General features: G+C 35.4%; 1 protein-coding gene across 1 annotated transcript; it reads right to left on the reverse strand.

Moving 5' to 3' along the window:
• Positions 1–214: 214 nt before the first annotated feature.
• LOC142605821 (uncharacterized) lies at positions 215–733 on the reverse strand. The gene has a single exon (XM_075777255.1). The coding sequence runs from the start codon at positions 731–733 to the stop codon at positions 215–217; it is 519 nt and encodes a 172-aa protein (XP_075633370.1).
• Positions 734–21441: the final 20708 nt, after the last annotated feature.

Below are 21441 nucleotides of genomic sequence, written 5' to 3' on the forward strand. Positions count from 1 at the left end.
CTAGCAATTCCTCCTTCTCCTAAGGAGGTAATTGGACTCCAATTTGGAAATATCTTTTTGCATCAGCATCAATAATAACCTTCTTTAACTCCTCACACCTCGCCCCTTCGTCTGCAACATCCGTAGACACTTTTACCTCAATTAATTGCTATAAGGCCCTTTTAGGGATTTCCAAGGGTTCACCTTCGGACTGGTGTATGATAGCAGTGACCAATTATTGCCTTGCCATAGTCTGGCTTCCAATCAATTCTTTAATATAGTCCCCTGAGGGAAACTTCACCTTTAGATGTAGAGTTGAAGAAACGGCCTCTATGGCATGAAGCCACAGTTTTGCTAAGATGGCAGTATAAGGTGAATAAGCATCTACCACAATGAAGTTTACTTCCACCACTTTTGTCCCTACCCAAATAGGCAATCTGATCATGTCCCTTGGGATAATAGTATTCCTATCAAATCCCACTAGAGGGGAATCATAACTAACTAGGTCCTCGGGTTTTAGCTTAAGTCCCTTGTACAGATCAGGATACATGATCTCTGCACCACTGCTTTGATCTACTAGGACCCTTCTTACATCATAGCCTCTTATTTGAAGGGTAACCATTAAGGCTTCATCGTGCGGCTGATAAGTTCCAACTTTATCTTCATCAGAGAAGCTCAAAGCTGGTCGAGCCTGCATCTTTCCCCGTTTAGGTTTAAGGACTAGATCCTCAGTGTGTGAACTTGATACGGACATGACCTTGGATGAATACATGCCAATCTGACTCGAGGTTGCTAGGATCACATTGATTGTTCCCAGGGATGGTCTTAAGGAGTTTTCTTGCTGATGTACTAATCCGGCCTAACTTCCTTGCACAGATGGTTGGTAAAAGAACTGCTTCAGCTTCCCGACCTTGACTAATTGCTAGAGATAATCTTGTAGAGTTTTGTAATCTTCTGTTGTGTGCCCATAATCCTGATGATACCTACAATAAAGACCTTGATTACGCTTAGTGAGGTCTCCTCCCATCTTATTCGGCCACTTGATATATGGTTCATTCTTTATCTTGTCAAGGATTTGGTGTACAGGCTCCCTAAAAACTGTATTAACCGTTTGAGTAGTAGAATGCCCCTCGTGTCTTGGAAAATCCGTCCTGGGTCGACTGTTGTTACCTTTCTAACTTGAAATCTCTTTGGTCAGGGGGTGGCCTTTGCTTTCCCCTTCCTTACTACTGATCTTTCTCGACCCATTTGTACTCGTCAATTCGGTCCATTAGCTGACACATACTTTGTGCAGGCTTCCTGGTCAAGGATTTTCTCAAATCATGCTCAGTGGGAAGGCTGACCTTGAACGTCCTTATAGCTACTACATCCTTGAAATCTCCATCTATCTCGTTGAACATTTCCCAATATTTGTCAGTGTAGGTCTTTAAGGTCTCACCCTCTCTTATTGTCATTGAAAACAAGGAATCTACGGAGCAAGGAACCCTACTACTTGAAACAAATTAAGCCTTGAAGACCTTAGTGAGCTCCTAAAAGGAGATGATGAAGCCTTCTTCCAACCCATCAAACCACCTCATCGCAATAGGCCCCAAGCTAGATGGGAACACCTTGCACATTAAGGTTTTATTCCTCGAATGAACAGTCATCCCTTGATTGAAATGACTAACGTGCTCCACTGGATCTGTCCTCCCATTGTAAATGGTAAAAGTGGGCTGTGTAAACCGACGAGGAAGCTTTGCCCTCTCAATCCTTCGTTTTAATAGTGATTTTGAAATCTAGCATAAGGCCCTACTCATTACGTCATTCCCCAAGCCCCTATGGGTCGGACTCCTACTTCTTTGCCTATGATAACGTTCTTCCCTATAGGAAAAAGATTCACTAGGAGGAGTTCTTGACTTTGGTCTGTAATTGTCATCATCCTCGGACTCGAATCCTGAGCTTGAAGGAGACTCCCTCCTTTGCTTGCGACGTAATTTTCTACTCAAATGATCAATTTTCAATTGTAAGTTTCTAGTATCCTCCTCATGCGATACATGGCTCCCAGTTCTGGAGTGACTCCTGCTGGTGTGAGTCTTGTGCACACTCACTTCACGATCTCTCCTTCGTTCCAAGTTAAGCAAATGGTCTTGGTGCTAAGATCCCATAAACTCTTCTCGATTTGGTCCTGAACCCATCATGACTACACGAGACTATGAGCGCCTTCCTAGTATATCCTCTCAGATGGCACCAATTGTAAAGACTGGAATTAGATCCCAAACCCAAAGAGTGTGGATAATGGCCCAACGAGCCCAAAAAATATATTTGTTATATAGAGTGGATTTTATAGGGAAGGAATTCAGTAAATCAAGCACATTACATGATAGATTAGGATCATATTATAAAGATAACAAAAACACAACTTGAAAGGAATTATGCTCCTCAGTCAAGTTGATGAGAATCAACAAGCATTCAAGGATCCATTGCATGTTCTAGTTGGGCCTATTACAAGAGCAAGATCCAAGAAGATCCAAGAAGCACTTAATGGGCTGATTCAAGAGATTTGGGCTGATTCTAACGCAGGATATTCCAAGCTTGGCCCAAAGGAAGATGAAGGTGTAGTAAATTTAATTCAAGCTATTTAGGGCTGATCTGACTTAATTGGGAGTGATTTATGGCATGAATTAATGGCTGATTGACTTTCCAGCTCTGAATCAGTTAAGGCAGATTTTTTCCTATTTTGGATCTGCTAATTTCAGACCAAATCAGCTTTTATTTAGGGTTTTATTATTTAGTACGTTTTTTAGGTATTTTCCTTATTTTTAGGTGCATTTAATGCTTTTTAGGTCAAGCTTGATTCCTGATATGGTAAGGTATCAATTAGGAGTTATTTCAGAATATATTTTTTTGTCTGTCAAGTTTTGTGGAGTCCTTAAATAGGCTCTGAAGTCTGTAAACGTTTTTCAGATTATTATTGAATAAAATTCAGAAAAGGTGAGGCTTTGCTCTCTTTTGGTTCTTCAAGAACTGTGAACTTATCAAGGATTCTTCCTTGTGGCGTTCAAACTTTATACCTTTGGTTCGTGATTCTTTATAATCATTGGGTCAAGGTCAACTTATACCTTTGGTTTGCGTTTCGATTATAAACGTTAGGTCAGGGTTTCTATCAAATATCTGATTTTTAGCTTTCCTGGGTTAAATATTCCAATATTTTTGTTGGGTCTCAAAGCGTGTCGATTGAGGTTCGCATCACAAGTCCAAGAAAGAAGTGTTCTTATATTAACTCAATCTTTTTCTCTCAAATACAAAGAATTCTCTCTCTTTCTCCCTTGTGTGTCCCCATTTCTCACGGAAGTTTTTTCTTAATATAGTCCTATTCTTCTCAATCCCAACCTTCCACCTGTTGATTATGCAGATGATCTCTTGGATGCTTGTCCCATTAGAACCTTCCGGGAAAATTTGTGTGTAGCTGTAAGGCTGAAAATCACTGTTCAAATATCACTTCCACATAAATGCGGTCAGTTGGTTAGGTGGAGAACATTTAATGTGGTCATGGCAGCCTTCTTCTTAGATATTTCTTAGCTCATTGTTGACTCATTTCTCTAAAGCTTATCTTCCAAAGTATGGTTGCCTCTTACACGGTATGTTCCAGGTGGTCGGGCTCTAGATTCTCACATCACCTCTCGAGGAAGTTTGGATCCTCAAGAGACATCACTTATTCATTGTTACCGACCCATCAACCCACATGCCCTTTTTACTGCTTGACCATCTTTGGGCACCTTTGCATTCTCGAGCGCGGCCCACAGCCCAATACTTCTACTCGGCTATCTATTCCTCACATATGGTATTCATAATGTTGGTGTGACAAATTAAAATTTGGTGAAAATTCAGAGGAAAAAAAATATGAGACAGTGATTTGTTGACAAATAGGGAAAACCTCGCGAAGCAAAAACCCTACAGGGTGATTTTAAGGTCATCACTCCCAAGAATCTACAAATCAATAATCAAGCAGTTACAAGTATAAGAAATCTTACCAACTACCCTTGGCCTATCCTGAAATACCAACCTACAGTTGAACTTTTACTCCAATCCCAAGTACATGTCTAACTCCAGCAATTTGAATAGATGTTGTTAGCTGCAAAGTTCTTCACTTCATCAACAACGAAGATCTTGAAGCACTCAGTTACAAAACCCTATAGCGTACAAATGCAGTAGTTGTTGGATAAAACATGGTTTGTATCTCATACAAAGCATATGCAATGGAAAATTAACATATTTACTTCATTCGCAATTGAGAACACGTACTATGTAAATTTCAGAATTTTAGAACAAGAGAGCGTACCTTGGTGTGGTGAAATTAAAAAAAAAAAAGATCAGAAGTACTTGGGAACAGTTTTAATCTTCACTCCAATTCCACTAACGCTCAAGAAGTGTGGTCTCTCAATCAGTCCAAGGGAGAATAAAAGAGTGGCTTACACTCATATACACACCATTTCACAATAGTGTCCCTTACAAAATTTTGTATGTTTCTCCCCGTATATCTAACTGATTATCTAATTGGGCTAGCCTTCTAGGCCATTCCAATTGGGCTCTAGTATGTGGCTTGGAGTGGGACCAAAAAGAACCAAATAAGACTCTAGCTCCAATGGGCCTTGGGCTTTTTGTCAACTCTTGACAAGTCCAAAGTTACCATTAATTATATTTAATACCACTATATAAATATTATTGCACTCTAGGCCTTATTAATAAATTATATCCCAAGACTTTATTGTACATGGAACCCTTTCATAAAATATTCGTAGTAATACAAAGTCATGAATGTAGACTGCCACTTTGAAGATTACTACATCTTAATCCTTGAGTACTCGGTTTAATCCTTTAAGTTATTCATCATATATTTATGAAATCCAATTTTATAAATATATACTTTAGTAACTCCTTACTAAAGTGGTTAAGCCTAACACTCTGAATAACCAAATCCATTAAACTTATCTCAAGGAAATATATTATATCTCCGTTAAGAGATTATGAATTTCATCTTGAAAATATATGTTCCATCAACACTAAATGTGGCTACCCAACATAGTGAGGTTTTGATTGTGACTTTAGATCTCACTTCTGATATATCAAAGCAACCTATACCTCATGATTAGGTTCATTATTCTCTCAGGATTAAGAGTTCATGTAAATAGAAGTCGTGAGATTTATTATTCATTTGATAGTCGTTAGGAGAATAATAAATCTCACAGTGGTCCAGTTCAATATTTCTTAACTCTTAAAACGTATCAACATACAAACTAGAAGTCTCTACTTCCATGATCAAGACAAATCATCTTAGTTGATATGTTATAGTCTTTGCAAATGAAATACCCAATTTCATTACCGACTACGAACTAACATTCGGAGTTTACAAAGAACTTGTGATTTATATCTTCTGTGACTAAATCACATACTATGCATCTCATGGCTATATGATAATGTCCAAATATTCATGTTACCATTATTTTAGATAATAGTAAAACAACTTTATTAATCATAACATAATGTCATACATAGTATCATACAATAGGATTTAAGGGCACACATCCTAACAGTAGTTTCACACAAAGAATAAACATCTCTTTATCTCTGTATCTATGTGTGACGGCCTTTAAAATAAGCCTTGTATATGTCTAAGATTTTGAGAAAAGAAACTCCAAATAAATATACAAGACTAGACCAAATTTCAAATTTGGAAATTTTTTAATCGTAATTCTCAATAAATCGAGCTGCTATTTCTTAGACTAATCTTCATGTCTTTAATACTTGACTTGAACATGTTTCTTGAAGTACAAAAACTCATCTTAGATCCACCCAATTACAGGTAAAGTGCATTTTGTCAAAAAGATTAGCTAATTACAATAAAATGTGACCCTAACAATCTCCCCCTTTGGCAATCCGTGACAAAACCACAAAAAACGATTATGAGAGAAGTCTAACACAACGATCTCATAATTTACAAAAGTACATTCATCTAACCCTAACACGAACTCTTGAAAAACTTTGCAAGAAGAGAGATCATGATATGGTAGACTTGCAGCCTATCTCAACTAAAACACTTAAATAAGATTCATCAAGGCATCAAGTGTGAAACTTAGACAAGTTGTATACAAGAAGAAACATGTGTATAAAGATAGAAAAGAAACAATACATATAGGATCATGGTGAAGAAAACAATACAATGTATGTAATAAAAGTGGTTAAAAGACCATGGTAAATGTAATGAGAAAGAATACATCAAAACCTAATTACATCCCTCAAACACACTCGAAACTACTTTCTCCTATCTAGTATGTCCTACACTAGCTCTCCCCCTAACACCTAAACTACTCTCATCTACAAAACTACTCCCCTCCCTCTTTTTGTTACAAGTGACAAATGCAACGTCATCATCTCATCGAATAGAAGCAACGTCATCAGCTCTCCCCTTAACAAGTGACAAAACTACTCCACTGAGAGGTCATCATCTCATCATCATACTCCAAGCTAGAAGCAACGTCATCATCATCTCCACCATCTGAAGAAGATGACTCCTTAGCAGGCTCCGGTGAAGGTAAGGGCGTAAAACCTCCAAGCCAAGACTAATGGCGAGCAATGCAACTGATTCTGGTGTTCTTCTGACACATCTCATCAGATAGAAGGTCCAGATGATTACCAAAATCAGCACGCATGTGCTGAAGCTGTTCCATGATGTCAGCAAGGGAGGCAGTGGCCTAAGATGAGGAAGAAGGGGCAGAGGATGAAGAAGGTCGAGAGGAAGGAGTTGTAGGATCTGTTGGGGCTATATTAGAAGACTCCACTGGCGGCCTTTTTGTAGCAAGCTGCTGCACTTCGCCAAATAGACTCTCTACCAATGGCACCCATATCGTAGAATTGAGGAAAGGGAAGGATTGTGATGTGCAGGTGTGTAAGGATACACGTGATAGCTAAAGGAAAGAATAGCTTATCATGTGTAGCCGTGCCACGATAATAGTCGATGATAGACTCTATCATGTGTGAAGGAAAGTCTATAGAGAAACCTTTCGTGAGGGAAAGTAGAAAACAAGCACGAGGCTCGGTGATAGTGTTATAGTGAGGCCGTGGAGTAATTACAAAGGTCATCACCATATTAAGGATTCGTGGACCATTAGCAAACTCAGTGTGGAGAAATTAAGGGTAGGTCCCACAACATGGCATTCTCACAAAAGAGTGAGGGCAACTCGTCTCTAGAGATGGAAGAGAGATGAGGATGATTAGGGTTATCCGGATGATCCACCCTGGGGACATGTAGTACCTCGGAAATGAAATTCGGGGTGACTACGATACGTGTACCACGGAATACTGCGTTAAACCAAGGTACAAAGGTATCAATGGTGTGCATGTTAGAGTAAAACTCCTGTATGAACACGTCTGAACACCTTGAGGGTTTCTCACAAAGAGAAGTCCATCCCCAAAGGCTAAACGCACCAGGTAGAGGTGTGTCTGGAAAATCAGATAGAATGACTTGGCATTCCAAATGAATCGCTCGATCAAAAAAGTTCTTAGAGAAGTCATCTTGTGCCTTCTCATCACGGAACCAAACAGAATTAGGAGGAAAAGAAGAAGAAGATGAACCATGAAAAATCATGTTTTTAGAAGGAACAAAATTTTTGGGTGCCATGATGAGGAGACTAAATGAGAAAGATAGAGATAAGAACGGAAGCACAACAAAAATATCTAAGGCACAGGAAAAAAGGATAGAGATGTGCAATGCATGAAGATGCATAAACATGTGACGTGCAAAAAAATTGCATTATGGGTAAAACCCAATCCAACCTAACAACACTCACAAGATATAATCAAGCACACAACCCTAGAATGCATGAAACAGAGTTATAATGAACTTAGAATGCAGTGCATGATCATATGAGTTCATTTCAACAACGCCTAACCCAAAATTTTTGACAAAATTACAAAACCCCAAAAATTTCCCAAAAAGAAAAAAGAAAACTTAGGTCAAATGATGCATGAATGCATGAAAAAAAGGAAAAGGAAGAGATCAAGAACACTTACCAAGGGAGGGAGACTTGGATTAGGCCAAAAAGATGATGGGTGGAGTGTTTTTTGAGAGAGACAGGTGTTTAGGTCATGAGAGGAGAGAGAGAGAGAGAGAGAGAGAAATATTTGAGAATTGATAAAACTAGGTTGGACCTCAAACTATATAAAGAAAACACAGCTCAATAGATCGAGGAGGTATTGAGCTTCTTTGGAGAAAAAAAGCTCGATTGATTGAGAGGTATCAAGGAGGTGTCGATGGCAAAAATTCTTGATAAATCGAGGAAGGTATCGAGAAGCTATCGAGTAGACAGAGATCCCAAGGAATTTGGCTCGATGGATTGGGCTATCTTTTGAGAGGTATAAAAAAAAACCTAGAAAGCTCAATAGAAAGGCTTGTATCGAGGAGGTGTCGATTATGTATCGAGAAGGTATCGATGTATTTGTCGAAAGCCTTGAAGAAAAGATTTTGAGGAGGAGAAAAAACACAAGATGAATGCAAACAAGATAACCATCAAAGCAAGCATTCAAAGAGCATGTTTAAGCATAGAAACTCAATCTCAACTCTAGATGCAAAGCATTCCTAAATCAAAACACACAAAACATGTCTAACCAAATTTTATTTCAAAACAAGTTTGGAAAGTTTAAAGAGCATATACTACCACATGTTTTTTTTGTGATGGCCAAATTATATTGTACTTGTACAATAGTATCAAAGGTAGTAAAGATTATGCGTGTTGTGTGTAAAACTTTTGCAAGAGAGCAAGAGCATCATTATATGACAAGAATTGATATAGGAGGATCAAACACAATCACACACAATCATAACTATTTGATAGGGACTATCACCTTCGAGTTATATCATTTAACTCCCACATCTCCTAGAAACTGTTGGGGTTTTTGCCCTACAATCCAATTTATTGGCATGTCATAAATAATTAATTTGTTTAATTATATGATATTATTTATAAATGAACTAATGTGACATTATCTTAGTCCATGAGATGCATTGTATGTGATTTATGTGATTTAGTCAAAGAAGATGTAAATCACAAGTTCCTTGTAAATTCAAAATGTAGTTCGTAGTCAGTGATGAAATTAGGCATTTCATCTGCGAAGACTATAACATATCAACTAAGATGATTTGTCTTGATCATGGAAATGGAGATTTCTAGTTGGTATGTTGATATGTTTTAAGAGTTAAAACATATTGAATTGGACCACTGTGAGATTTATTATTCTCTTAACGACTGTTAAATGAATAATAAATCTCACGACTTTTATTTACATGAACTCTTAATCTTGAGAGAATAATGGACTTGATCATGAGGTGTAGGTTGCTTTGATATATCAGGAGTGAGATCTAATGGTTACGATCAAAATCTCAGTATGTTGGGCAGCCACATTTAGTGTTGATGGAACATATATTCTCAAGATGGAATTCATAATCTCTTAACGGAGATACTAAATATTCCCTTGAGATAAGTTTAATGGGTTTGGTTATTCAGAGAGTTGAGCCCAACCACTTTAGTAAGGAGTTACTAGAGTATATATTTATGAGATTCGATTTCATAAATATATAATGGACAACTTAAAGGATTAAACTTGGTACTCAAGGATTAGGATGTAGTAATCTTCAAAGTAACAATCTACATTCATGAATTTGTATTACTACGAATATTTTAATGAAGGGGTTGCATGTATAATAAACTCTTGAGATATAATTTATAGATAAAGCCTAGAGTGCAACTATATTTATATAGTTGTATTAAATATAGTTAATGGTAACTTTGGACTTGTCAAGAGTTGACAGAAAAGGCCAATGCTCATTGGAGCTAGTGTCTTATTGGTCTCTTTTGGTCCCACTCCAAGCCACATACAAAAGCCCAGTTAGAATGACCCAAAAAGCTAGCCCAATTAGATAATCAATTATATATATAAGGAGAGAAACATACAGAATTTTAATAAGTCCTTTTCATAAGTGTTTTCATTTAGAACATACAAGGAATGAAATGGTTTGTATGTGAGTGTTGGACACTCTCCTATTCTCTCCTTGGAAACTGATTAAGAGACCACACTTCTTGGGCATTAAGTGGAATTGGAGTGAAGATCAAAAGTGTTCCCAAGTACTTATAATCTTTGGTTTTGAATTTCACCGCACCAAGGTACGCTTTCTTGTTCTTAAATTCTAAAATTTACATAGTACATATTATCAATTGCGAGTGAAGTAAATCCGTTAATTTTTCGCTGCGCATGTTTTATATGAGATACAAACACGTATTTTCCAACAGAAACATGCTTGCAACCATATTAAAAGCATTTTGATTCTTTTTTGCTTTTCATGTTCTTTGCATATTTTTCTTTTTAAGCATATCATGCATGTGCATATAAGAGAAAGAAAAGAATATACCCAATTATGTAAGCTTGAACATCCTTATTTTGCTGCGCAAGTGTTACACCTTACCGAGCACGGCTTTTATGAATTGCATACAGATGTTTTATGATTGACGAGTTTTAGTGGTGAGATGGTTATTTATGCCTTTCTTGTAGAATTTTCTAGTCCTTCCCGTCGAAAAGAGTGATTTAAGATATGAAAGATAAGAGATCAACCAAATCATACAAATCACATAAAATGAGCCACAAAGCTCACATTGCTTAGTTGTGCATGAAAATGCTCATCTAAGCTACAAGAGATACAAAGTTAAGAAATCTTGTTTCAATGGCCATTCAAAGGTACATAAGTACACAGAACATACACTATTTTTGTATTTTTTTTAAAAACTATTCTTTTTTCCAATTTTTTTTTCATAAAAGCAATAAAAGAAATGAAAAAGATGCACATGCAAAAATAAATAAATTTAAAAACAATATAATGCATGAAAGCATGATTCCAAAAACAAATAAGAAATCAAGTATGAAAGTCCTACTTTAGATAGAAAGAATTAAGACAAAGGACAAATAGAATGACAATTAAGTTTTAGGATCCTTTATCACCCACACAGCATAAGTCTTTGGTCGTGAAGATGAAAAGACACTTGTCCTAGTATGACTACTAAAAGATATAGAGAAATTATAATTCCCTTGAAATTGAGTTAAAAAGCTCAAAGTTTTTAATAACTCACCAAGAATAGGTACAAAGCCTTTAGATAAAGGATGAGACCTATGAGACACTCGCTTATGAGGAAATAGCTTGAAACAGTTAGGGTGAGTGTGACCGAAAGCACCACAATGGTGACAAATATGAGTAGTTTTAGAACTACAAGGCTTCCTAGAAGGTTGTCTAACCTTAGAAGTTAACAAAGACCTTAACTTAGGACAATTTGGCCTAATATGATCAACAATATGACAATGATGATAAGTGGGGACAAATTCAGATTTTTTATTCAACCTAAGAGGAGTTTTAGACATAGATTTAGAAACTTCAGAAGTAACATCAGATTTTTTTCCTTTGTCTATCCTAGCAATATTAGCCTTCAACTCTTTATAATTCCTTTCAAATGAAGGAATATAAAAATATTTTTCTTTTGAGTTAGGCTCAACAACAAGTTTGGAACTAGTTAATTTTTCAATTTCAGTTTTAGATTCAACTAGTTGCTCTTCCAAACTCTTAATTTTGTCCACCTAAGATAAAAATTGATTCTTTAAATTTGTTGGAAAAACTGGTGTATCTCATACAAAACACATAGCGGAAGCAACAAATAATGATCTATTTCATTCATGATTGATAACGTGCACTATGTAAATTTCAGAATTTAAGAACAAGATAGTATACCTTGGTGTGGAGAAATTCAAAATAAAGATTAGAAGCACTTGGGAAGACTTTTAATCTTCACTCCAATTCTACTTTACGCCCAAGATGTGTGGTCTCTCAATCAGTTTTCAAAGGGAGAATGAAAGTGTGTCTCACCCTCACATACACCGTTTCTTATTTTTTCACTAATAAAAATTCTGTATGTTTCTCCCTTTATAACTAACTGATTATCTAATTGGGCTGGCCTATTGGGCCTTTCCAATTGGGCTTTAGTGTGTGGCTTGGAATGGGACCAAAATGGACCAATTTATAATAAATCTCACAGCGGTCCATTTCAATATGTCTTAATGCTTAAAACATATCAACTAGAAGTCTCTACTTCCATGATCAAGATAAATCATCTTAGTTGATACGTTATAGTCTTCGCAGATGAAATGCCCAATTTCATCACCGATTACGAACTATAAATTTTGAATTTACAAAGAACTTGTGACTTATATCTTCTGTGACTAAATCACATAAATCACATACTATGCATCTCATGGATTATATGATAATGTCCAAATATTCATGTTACCATTATTTTAGATAATAATAAAACAACTTTATTAATCACAATATTAAGTCATACACAATGTCATATATAATGTCATACACGATATCATACATAGCATCATACAATAGGATTTAAGGGCACAAATCCTAACAATCTCCCACTTGCCCTAAAGATTATTGTGCACTAATCTAACTACCATTCCTTTCAAATGTGACTCGAAAATCCTTTGAGGCAAGGTTTTGGTAAAATGATCTGCTAGATTATTTGCACTTTGAATCTTTGCTATCACAACATCTTCACGAGCAACAATGTCTCGAATGATGTGGTACTTCCTCTCAATATACTTTCCTTTCTTGTGATTCCTTGGATCTTTAGATTGTACAACCGCTCCACTATTGTCTCAAAATAATGTGATGGGAACTTGCTCCATTCTCATAACACCAAGATCAGAAAGGAATTTCTTGAGCCAAACAGCTTCCTTTGCTGCTTCACAAGCAGCAACGTACTCAGTTTCCATGGTGGAGTCCGCAATACAAGATTGCTTAACACTCCTCCAACTTATGGCTCCACCTCCCAATGTGAAAACACAACCTGAAGTGGATTTTCTGAAATCTAGATCTGACTGAAAGTCTGAATCTGTATAGCCAATGAGAATCAAATCCTCACTATGGTAAACAAACATATAGTCTCTCGTTCTCCGTAGATACTTGAGAATATGCGTTACAGCATGCCAATGTTTTGGTCCTGGATTTGATTGATATCGGCTGACCATGACAACTGAATAACAAAAATCTGATCTAGTACAAAGCATGGCATACATGAAACTTCCCACTGCAGAAGCATAAGGAACTTGTCTCATAATATTTTCTTTCTCTTGAGTCTTAGGCCTTTGGTCATCAGACAGAGGAACTCCATGTCTAAAAGGAAGTAATCCTTTCTTAGAGTTTTGCATGGTAAACTGTTCTAGAAACTTATCTATATATCCAGCTTGTGATAAGCCTAACATCTTATTCTTGCGATCTCGCCAAAGCTTGATCCCTAGAATAAAGTTAGCCTCACCCAAGTCCTTCATATCAAATTGACTCGACAACCAAACTTTAACCGATGACATTACCCCTACATCATTCCCAATGAGTAGAATATCATCAACATAAAGCACTAGGAACATTACTACTTTGTCTTGATGTCTTTTGTACACACATGGTTCATTAAGATTTTGTTCAAAACTAAATGACTTGATTACTTGATCAAATCTGATGTTCCATGACCTAGATGCTTGCTTAAGTCCATAAATGGATCTATTCAACTTGCATACCATATGCTCTTGGTTCTTTGCTATGAAACCTTCTGGTTGCATCATATATATTTCTTCTTCAAGATTGCCATTAAGAAATGCAGTCTTGACATCCATTTGCTAAATCTCATAATCATAATGAGTAGCAATGGATAAGAGAATTTTGATAGATTTAAGCATGGCTACTGGCGAAAAAGTTTCATCATAATCAATACCTTCTTTTTGTGTATACCCTTTCGCCACTAGTCTTGCTTTAAAGGTTTCAACCTTTCCATCTATCCATCGCTTCCTCTTGTAAACCCATTTGCAACCAACAGGTTTAATGCCGTTAGGCGCCTTTACAAGATCCCATACATGATTGGAATACATAGAATCTAATTCAGATTTCATAGCTAGAACTCAATGATGTGCATCTATATCATTCATTACCTCTTCATAAGTGTAGGGATCCGATTCAGCCTCTTCTAAAATAGCTACATAAGTTTCTCCCAAACCTCTAAATCTTATAGGAGGCCGAACAATTTTTCCATTACGACGAAGCACCTGTGTACTAGACATCTCATGAGTAATATCTTGTGGTGTATCCAATACAGCCACATCATCCCTAGTCTCATCCATTGGTTGTTCAACTACAGGTTAATCTATTTCAGCCAATACAACTTTACTTCTAGGATTAAAATTATTCCCATAATCATCTTCCAAAAATTTGGCATGGGTGCTAACAAACACTTTGTTATCCTTGTGATTATAGAATAAATAACCCTTGGTTTCCTTTGAATACTTTAAAAACATGCATACTTCCGTTTTAGCTTCCAACTTATCAGACTTCCCTTTCAACACATGTGTTGGACATCCCCAAATGTGGAGATATTTTATACTAGGCTTGCGCCCACTTCACAATTCCTTAGGTGTGTTGGGAACAGATTTTGATGGAACCAAATTCAAAACATGCATAGCAGTTTTTAGTGCATATCCCCAAAAAGAAACTGGTAAAGTTGAGTAACTCATCATGGACCTAACCATTTCCAAAAGAGTCCTATTCCTTCTTTCTGCTACACCATCTTGTTGGGGAGTTCCAGGTGCAGTCAATTGGGAGACAATCCCATTTTGAATTAGATAATCCTTGAAATCCCCAAGAAGGTATTCACCATGGCCTTTATGCATTTATCTAATTGATTTTCAACTTCAGCCCTAAACTCTTTGAACTTTTCAAAGGCTTCGAACTTCCGTCTCATAAGGTACACATAACCATATCTTGAGTAATCATCCGTAAAAGTGATGAAATACTCATAACCTCCTTTTGCTTGGGTTGACATAGGACCACATACATCTTTATGGACTAATTCAAGCAACTCTTGGGCTCTTCTACCTTTTGCAATAAAAGGTCGTTTGGTCATCTTACCTTCCAAACAAGATTCGCAAACTGGAAATCCATCAAAGTCCATGGGCTGTAAAAGTCCATCTTTGATTAGTCTTTGAATCCTATTTGAATTAATATGACCCAAACGCAAGTACCATAGATATGCATCACTAGTAGAAGGAAACTTTCTCTTTAATAATTTTACATGAGAGCTACTATCTAATTCAGAATTGTATAATTCATGCTTGTCAGGAGTTAAAATATAAAGACCATCCACAATATTGCCAGAACAGATAAACATTTTATCTTTCTTTATTACAACATTGTCTTTGAGGATAACACAATATCCACGTTTACCTAAGTAAGTTGCAGAAATTAAATTCCTATGAACATTAGGTAAATACAAACAGTCTTCCAATATTAAAACTCTAGACATAAAACATAAATTAAACACTCCAACAGCTTCAACCGGAATCTTGCTCCCATCAGCCAAAGTAAGAAATAGTTCTCCCTCATTTAACTTTCTGGTCTCTTGGAACCCCTGCAAAGAATTGCAGATATGATTAGTACAACCTAAATCCACACACCAGGAATCCGTTGGATTCTGTACCAAACATATTTCAAAAAGAAATGAACTTTTCATACCCTTATTCTTGGCAGCCTTGAATGTTGGACAATTCCTCTTCCAATGTCCTTTCTCACCACAATAGAAACACTTTCCTTTGGTTTTCTTTCCTTTGTCATTAACTCCTAAGGCAATTTGTTTACCATCTTTCTTAGTGAAGTCCTTCTTATTCTTCTTCTTCTTCTTACCCTTGCCTTTTGACTTAGGTTGAGAAGTAGAAGCTTCACCCACATTGGCTTCAACACTAGAAGTACCAAGGATGCCTTCCGCCGCCACTAATTCATTCATTAATTCAGACAAGGAGTAAATCTTTTTGTTCATATTATAATTGAGTCTGAATTCCATGAATAATTCCGGTAGTGACTGGAGTATCATATCCACTTGGGATTCTCCATCAATGTCGGCACCTAAAACTTCTAATGTGTTCAGATTAGCAATCATCCTAAGACAATGCTCCCTCACTGAACTCCCTGCAGCCATTTTGGTATTATAAATTTGCCTCATGGTTTCTTGCCTTGCAGAACGGCCTTGCTCACCAAACATCTCCTTCAGAATATGCATTATGTCCGAAGCAAGTTCTACATCCTGCATTTGATGCTGTAGAACATTTGAAATAGATGCTAGGATATAGCACTTAGCCATCTCATTAGATTTCTGCCAATGATCATATCACTGTTTTTCTTCAAGAGGAGCATCTAATGAAGGAAAGTTAGGATATGGTTGAGTAAGCACATATTTGTGCTCTTCAGCAGTAAGAACAATGTCCAAATTTCTTTTCCAGTCAACATAGTTGGATCCAGTCAGTTTGTTTTGATTAAGAATAGCAACAAATGGGCTAAATGATGCCATGATTTAAATCTGAAAATAATAAACATGAATATAATAAGTAAACTGGACATTATCAATTTAGCATATAAGCATATAATATGGAACCTTAATAAAACCATAAAATAATATATACAACGATAACCTAATCCATGTCTATAATTCCTTGGTAGCAAGTTTATTATAAACACATTAATTGGTTGAGAACTATTCTCATTATTAGTGCTATTATGATAACTCTTATCAAACACTAACAATATGTTGTATTACCTTTAGCCTCTAAGTAATAATGACATAACTCCTTTAGGAGGTTAACATTACACTTAGTTTAGTGTACACCATTATCTAGAGTCATGTGTAGCCACATTTCATCTCCCTTTTATAGTGTTTAAACTTGTAGTACCATGAAACAAAACACCCTCCTTTGGGATCGCGAGGCATATACGCCAAGACGAGGTGCTTGTCCACACTACTTTAAACGGGTAAGTTCAATCTTGTAGTACTATGAAATAAACACCATCCTTTGGGATCGCGAGGCATATACGCCAAGATAAGGTGTTTATCCACACTACTATGAACCGATAATAGAGGCCGTGAGATCCAACCCTTGTATCTCTCTCCCACTAGATATTTTAAAATAAAGGTTTTTAAGGTCAAGAACCATAATAATGCTAGACACGTGAAAAACATAATCCTAATCTCATTAGGAATAAATTTCATTAAACTAGCATTGACATATATAAATATATATAATGTAATAAAAACGCTTATTACATTTAAAAATCCATATTACATTATATATAAAATAATATATGAATTTATATATGTAATATATGATTTTTATATTACATATATATATATATATATAGTACTTTCAGATGGTGGAATCCTTTATATACAGATTCTATTTTTCCATGGCCATAAAGGACAAAAGATGCATAAAATATTGAAGCCATGCATTGAATGCCAAAAGATACAATAACAGAATCACGTACAAGACAAGCATGACAATTATATCTCTTTAGATTCAACAACTATTCAATAGTCAAACAAAGTGATATATATATATATATATATATATATATATATATATATATATATATATATATATATATATATATGCTTGCCCATAAAGAATCCGCATGTAAAAGATGGCCATCAAGCCAACGATCATCCAATAACTTCCATTCAATTACCACATAGCCGTTCAATAGGCCAAACGATACATGACAATCCAAGCAATGCAATGACCAAACTTACGCATTTGGCAGTTATTGAATGCAATGATAAGACACGGCACATTATATATATATTAAACATCTATAATGGTACCGACTTACAACAATTATTTCAATACCAATTGAATAACTATATATCATTGGCAACAATAACTTTATGCACAAATTTGAAAACACAAAGATAACGGTTTTCTAAAATTCTAAAATTCAATCACACGCTATACAATCATGATATGAAAACCTGGCTCTGATACCAATTGTTGGAAAAACTGGTTTTGTATCTCATACAAAACACATAGCGGAAGCAAAAAATAAGGATCTATTTCATTCATGATTGATAATGTGCACTATGTAAATTTCAGAATTTAAGAACTAGATAGCGTACCTTGGTGTGGAGAAATTCAAAACAAAGATTAGAAGCACTTGGAAACACTTTTAATTTTCACTCCAATTCCACTTTACGCTCAAGATGTGTGGTTTCTCAATCAGTTTTCAAAGGGAGAATGAAAGTGTGTCTCACTCTCACATACACCGTTTCTTATTTTTTTCACTAATAAAAATTATGTATGTTTCTCCATTTATAACTAACTGATTATCTAATTGGGCTTGCCTATTGGGCCTTTCCAATTGGGCTTTAGTGTGTGGTTTGGAATGTGACCAAAAGGGACCAATAAGACATTAGCTCCAATAGGCTTTGGGCTTTTCCGTCAACTCTTGACAAGTCTAAAGTTACCATTAATTATATTTAATACCACTATATAAAAATAATTGCACTCTAGGTCTCATTAATAAATTATATCCCAAGACTTTATTATACGTGCAACCCCTTTATAAAATATTCTTAGTAATACAAAGTCATAAATATAGACTGTCACTTTGAAAATTACTACATCTTAATCCTTGAGTACCCGGTTTAATCCTTTAAGTTTATTCATCATATATTTATGAAATCTAATTTCATAAATATATACTTTCTTAATTTCTTACCAAAGTGGTTAGGCCTAACTCTCTGAATAACCAAACTCATTAAACTTATTTCAAGTGAATATTTTATATCTCTGTCAAGAGACTATGAATTCCATCTTGAGAATATATGTTCCATCCACACTAAATGTGGCTGCCCAACAGACTGAGGTTTTGACCTTCACTTTAGATCTCACTCCTGATATATCAAAGCAACCTACACCTTATGATCAGATCCATTATTCTCCCAGGATTAAGAGTTTATGCAGTCCAGTTCAATATGTCTTAACTCTTAAAACATATCAACATATCAACTAGAAGTCTTCACTTCCATGATTAAGACAAATCATCTTAATTGATACGTTATAGTCTTCGCAGATGAAATGCCCAATTTCATCACTGACTACGAACTATAAATTCTGAGTTTACAAAAAACTTGTGACTTATATCTTCTGTGACTAAATCACATAAATCACATACTATGCATCTCATGGACTATATGATAATGTCCAAATATTCATGTTACCATTATTTTAGATAATAATAAAACAACATTATTAATCACAATATTAAGTCATACACAATGTCATACATAATGTCATACATGATATTATACATAGTATCATACAATAGGATTTAAGGGCACAAATCCTAACAAAATTCACATTCAAATTATTTTCTTCATCAAATTTTGTAATCAATTCATCTTTTTCAAGTTTGACAATTTTAAAATTAGCTTTTAATTTTACAAAATTTATAAAGCTTACAATAGGCATCTTGAATATCATTATCATTATCATTCAACATAGGATCATGCAAATCAAACACAATCAAGAGTGTCCATAACAACAGAAGTCAATGGATCACACAGCAAAGATTAAAACCTAATCAGAGTGTGCCTGCTTTGATACCACTTGTTGGGTTAAGATAGCTTGACCTTAGTTAATTAATTTAATTACCTAAGTTGATTAATTCGGTTCAATTACATGCAAAATATGAATGCACCAACATATCACCAAAAATACTAAATTTAGTGGAAAATAAATTTGACACGGTGATTTGTTGACAAACCTCATAAGTCAAAAACCCTATCGGGTGTTTTTGAGGTTACCACTCCTAAGAATCCATTAATCAATGATCAAGTGGTTACAAGTATAAGGAATCTTACCAACTACCCTTGGCCTATTCCAAAATACCAACCTACAGTTGAACCTTTACTTTGATATCCAATTGGACTTGATCTTGTAGTAGCCTTCTTTCCTTTGATGCACAAACCTTCAATTTGTGACTAACCCTTTGATGCGAACCTCAATCGACACGCTTTGAGACCCAACAAAAATATTGAAATATTTAACCCAGGAAAGCTAAAAATCAGATGTTTGATAGAAACCCTGACCCAACGTTTATAATTGAAACGCGAACCAAAGGTATAAGTTGACCTTGACCCAATGATTATAAAGAATCACGAACCAAAGGTATAAAGTTTGAACGCCACAAGGAAGAATCCTTGATAAGTTCACAGTTCTTGAAGAACCAAAAGAGAGCAAAGCCTCACCTTTTCTGAATTTTATTCAATAATAATCTATCAAACGTTTACAGACTTCAGAACCTATTTAAGGACTCCACAAAACTTGACAGACAAGAAAATATATTCTGAAATAACTCCTAATTGATACCTTACCATATCAGGAATCAAGTTTGACCTAAAAAGCATTAAATGCACCTAAAAACAAGGAATTAAATCACCTAAACCTAAAATAACGTTTTTACATAAAAATACCAAAAATAATAAATTACAATAATTAAACAGTAAATTGTGTCCTCATCAGACCCCTCCACTTGAAACAAACTCGTCCTCGAGTTCATCTTTGAAATCTGAAATCTTCCACTCCAAATAAACAAATACTTCGAATGCTTTAATGACTTGATCCTGTTATGAAACTTGAATCCTTCATAAAGTGTAGCAGAAAATTTCTTCTCATCTACTTTCAATTTATTTGCCACATCAATCAACAAAGGGTTGATAATAAAATTAAAATTTTCTACTCCAAGAAAATCAACAAATTGAATAGTCATTTTCAACAAATCAATTGAGACTAGAGGATTGTGAGTTGTGGACTCATCCTCATAATTAACCTCAATTGAATCTTCCACAATGTTCTCAATAATTACCATCTTTTTTTTTTTCAAGTTTTTTTTTCTTTTTTTTTTTCACTTTTTTTTTTTGGATGATAACAGGAAATAAAAGATAAAAGGATAGAAAACTGATTTTAGAACCTGTGCTCTGATACCAAATGATGCGAACCTCAATCGACACGCTTTGAGACCCAACAAAAATATTGGAATATTTAATACCAAATGATGCGAACCTCAATCGACACGCTTTGAGACCCAACAAAAATATTGGAATATTTAATACCAAATGATGTGAACCTCAATCGACACGCTTTGAGACCCAACAAAAATATTGGAATACTTGCCCAAGAAAGCTAAATTCAGATTTTTGATAGAAACCTTGACCCAACGTTTATAATTGAAACGCGAACCAAAGGTATAAGTTGACCTTGACCCAATGATTATAAAGAATCACGAACCAAAGGTATAAAGTTTGAACGCCACAAGGAAGAATCCTTGATAAGTTCACAGTTCTTGAAGAACCAAAAGAGAGCAAAGCCTCACCTTTTCTGAATTTTATTCAATAATAATCTATCAAACGTTTACAGACTTCAGAGCCTATTTAAGGACTCCACAAAACTTGACAGACAAGAAAATATATTCTGAAATAACTCCTAATTGATACCTTACCATATCAGGAATCAAGT

This window comes from Castanea sativa, chromosome 8 (assembly GCF_040712315.1).
Source record: "Castanea sativa cultivar Marrone di Chiusa Pesio chromosome 8, ASM4071231v1".
NCBI lineage: Eukaryota > Viridiplantae > Streptophyta > Magnoliopsida > Fagales > Fagaceae > Castanea > Castanea sativa.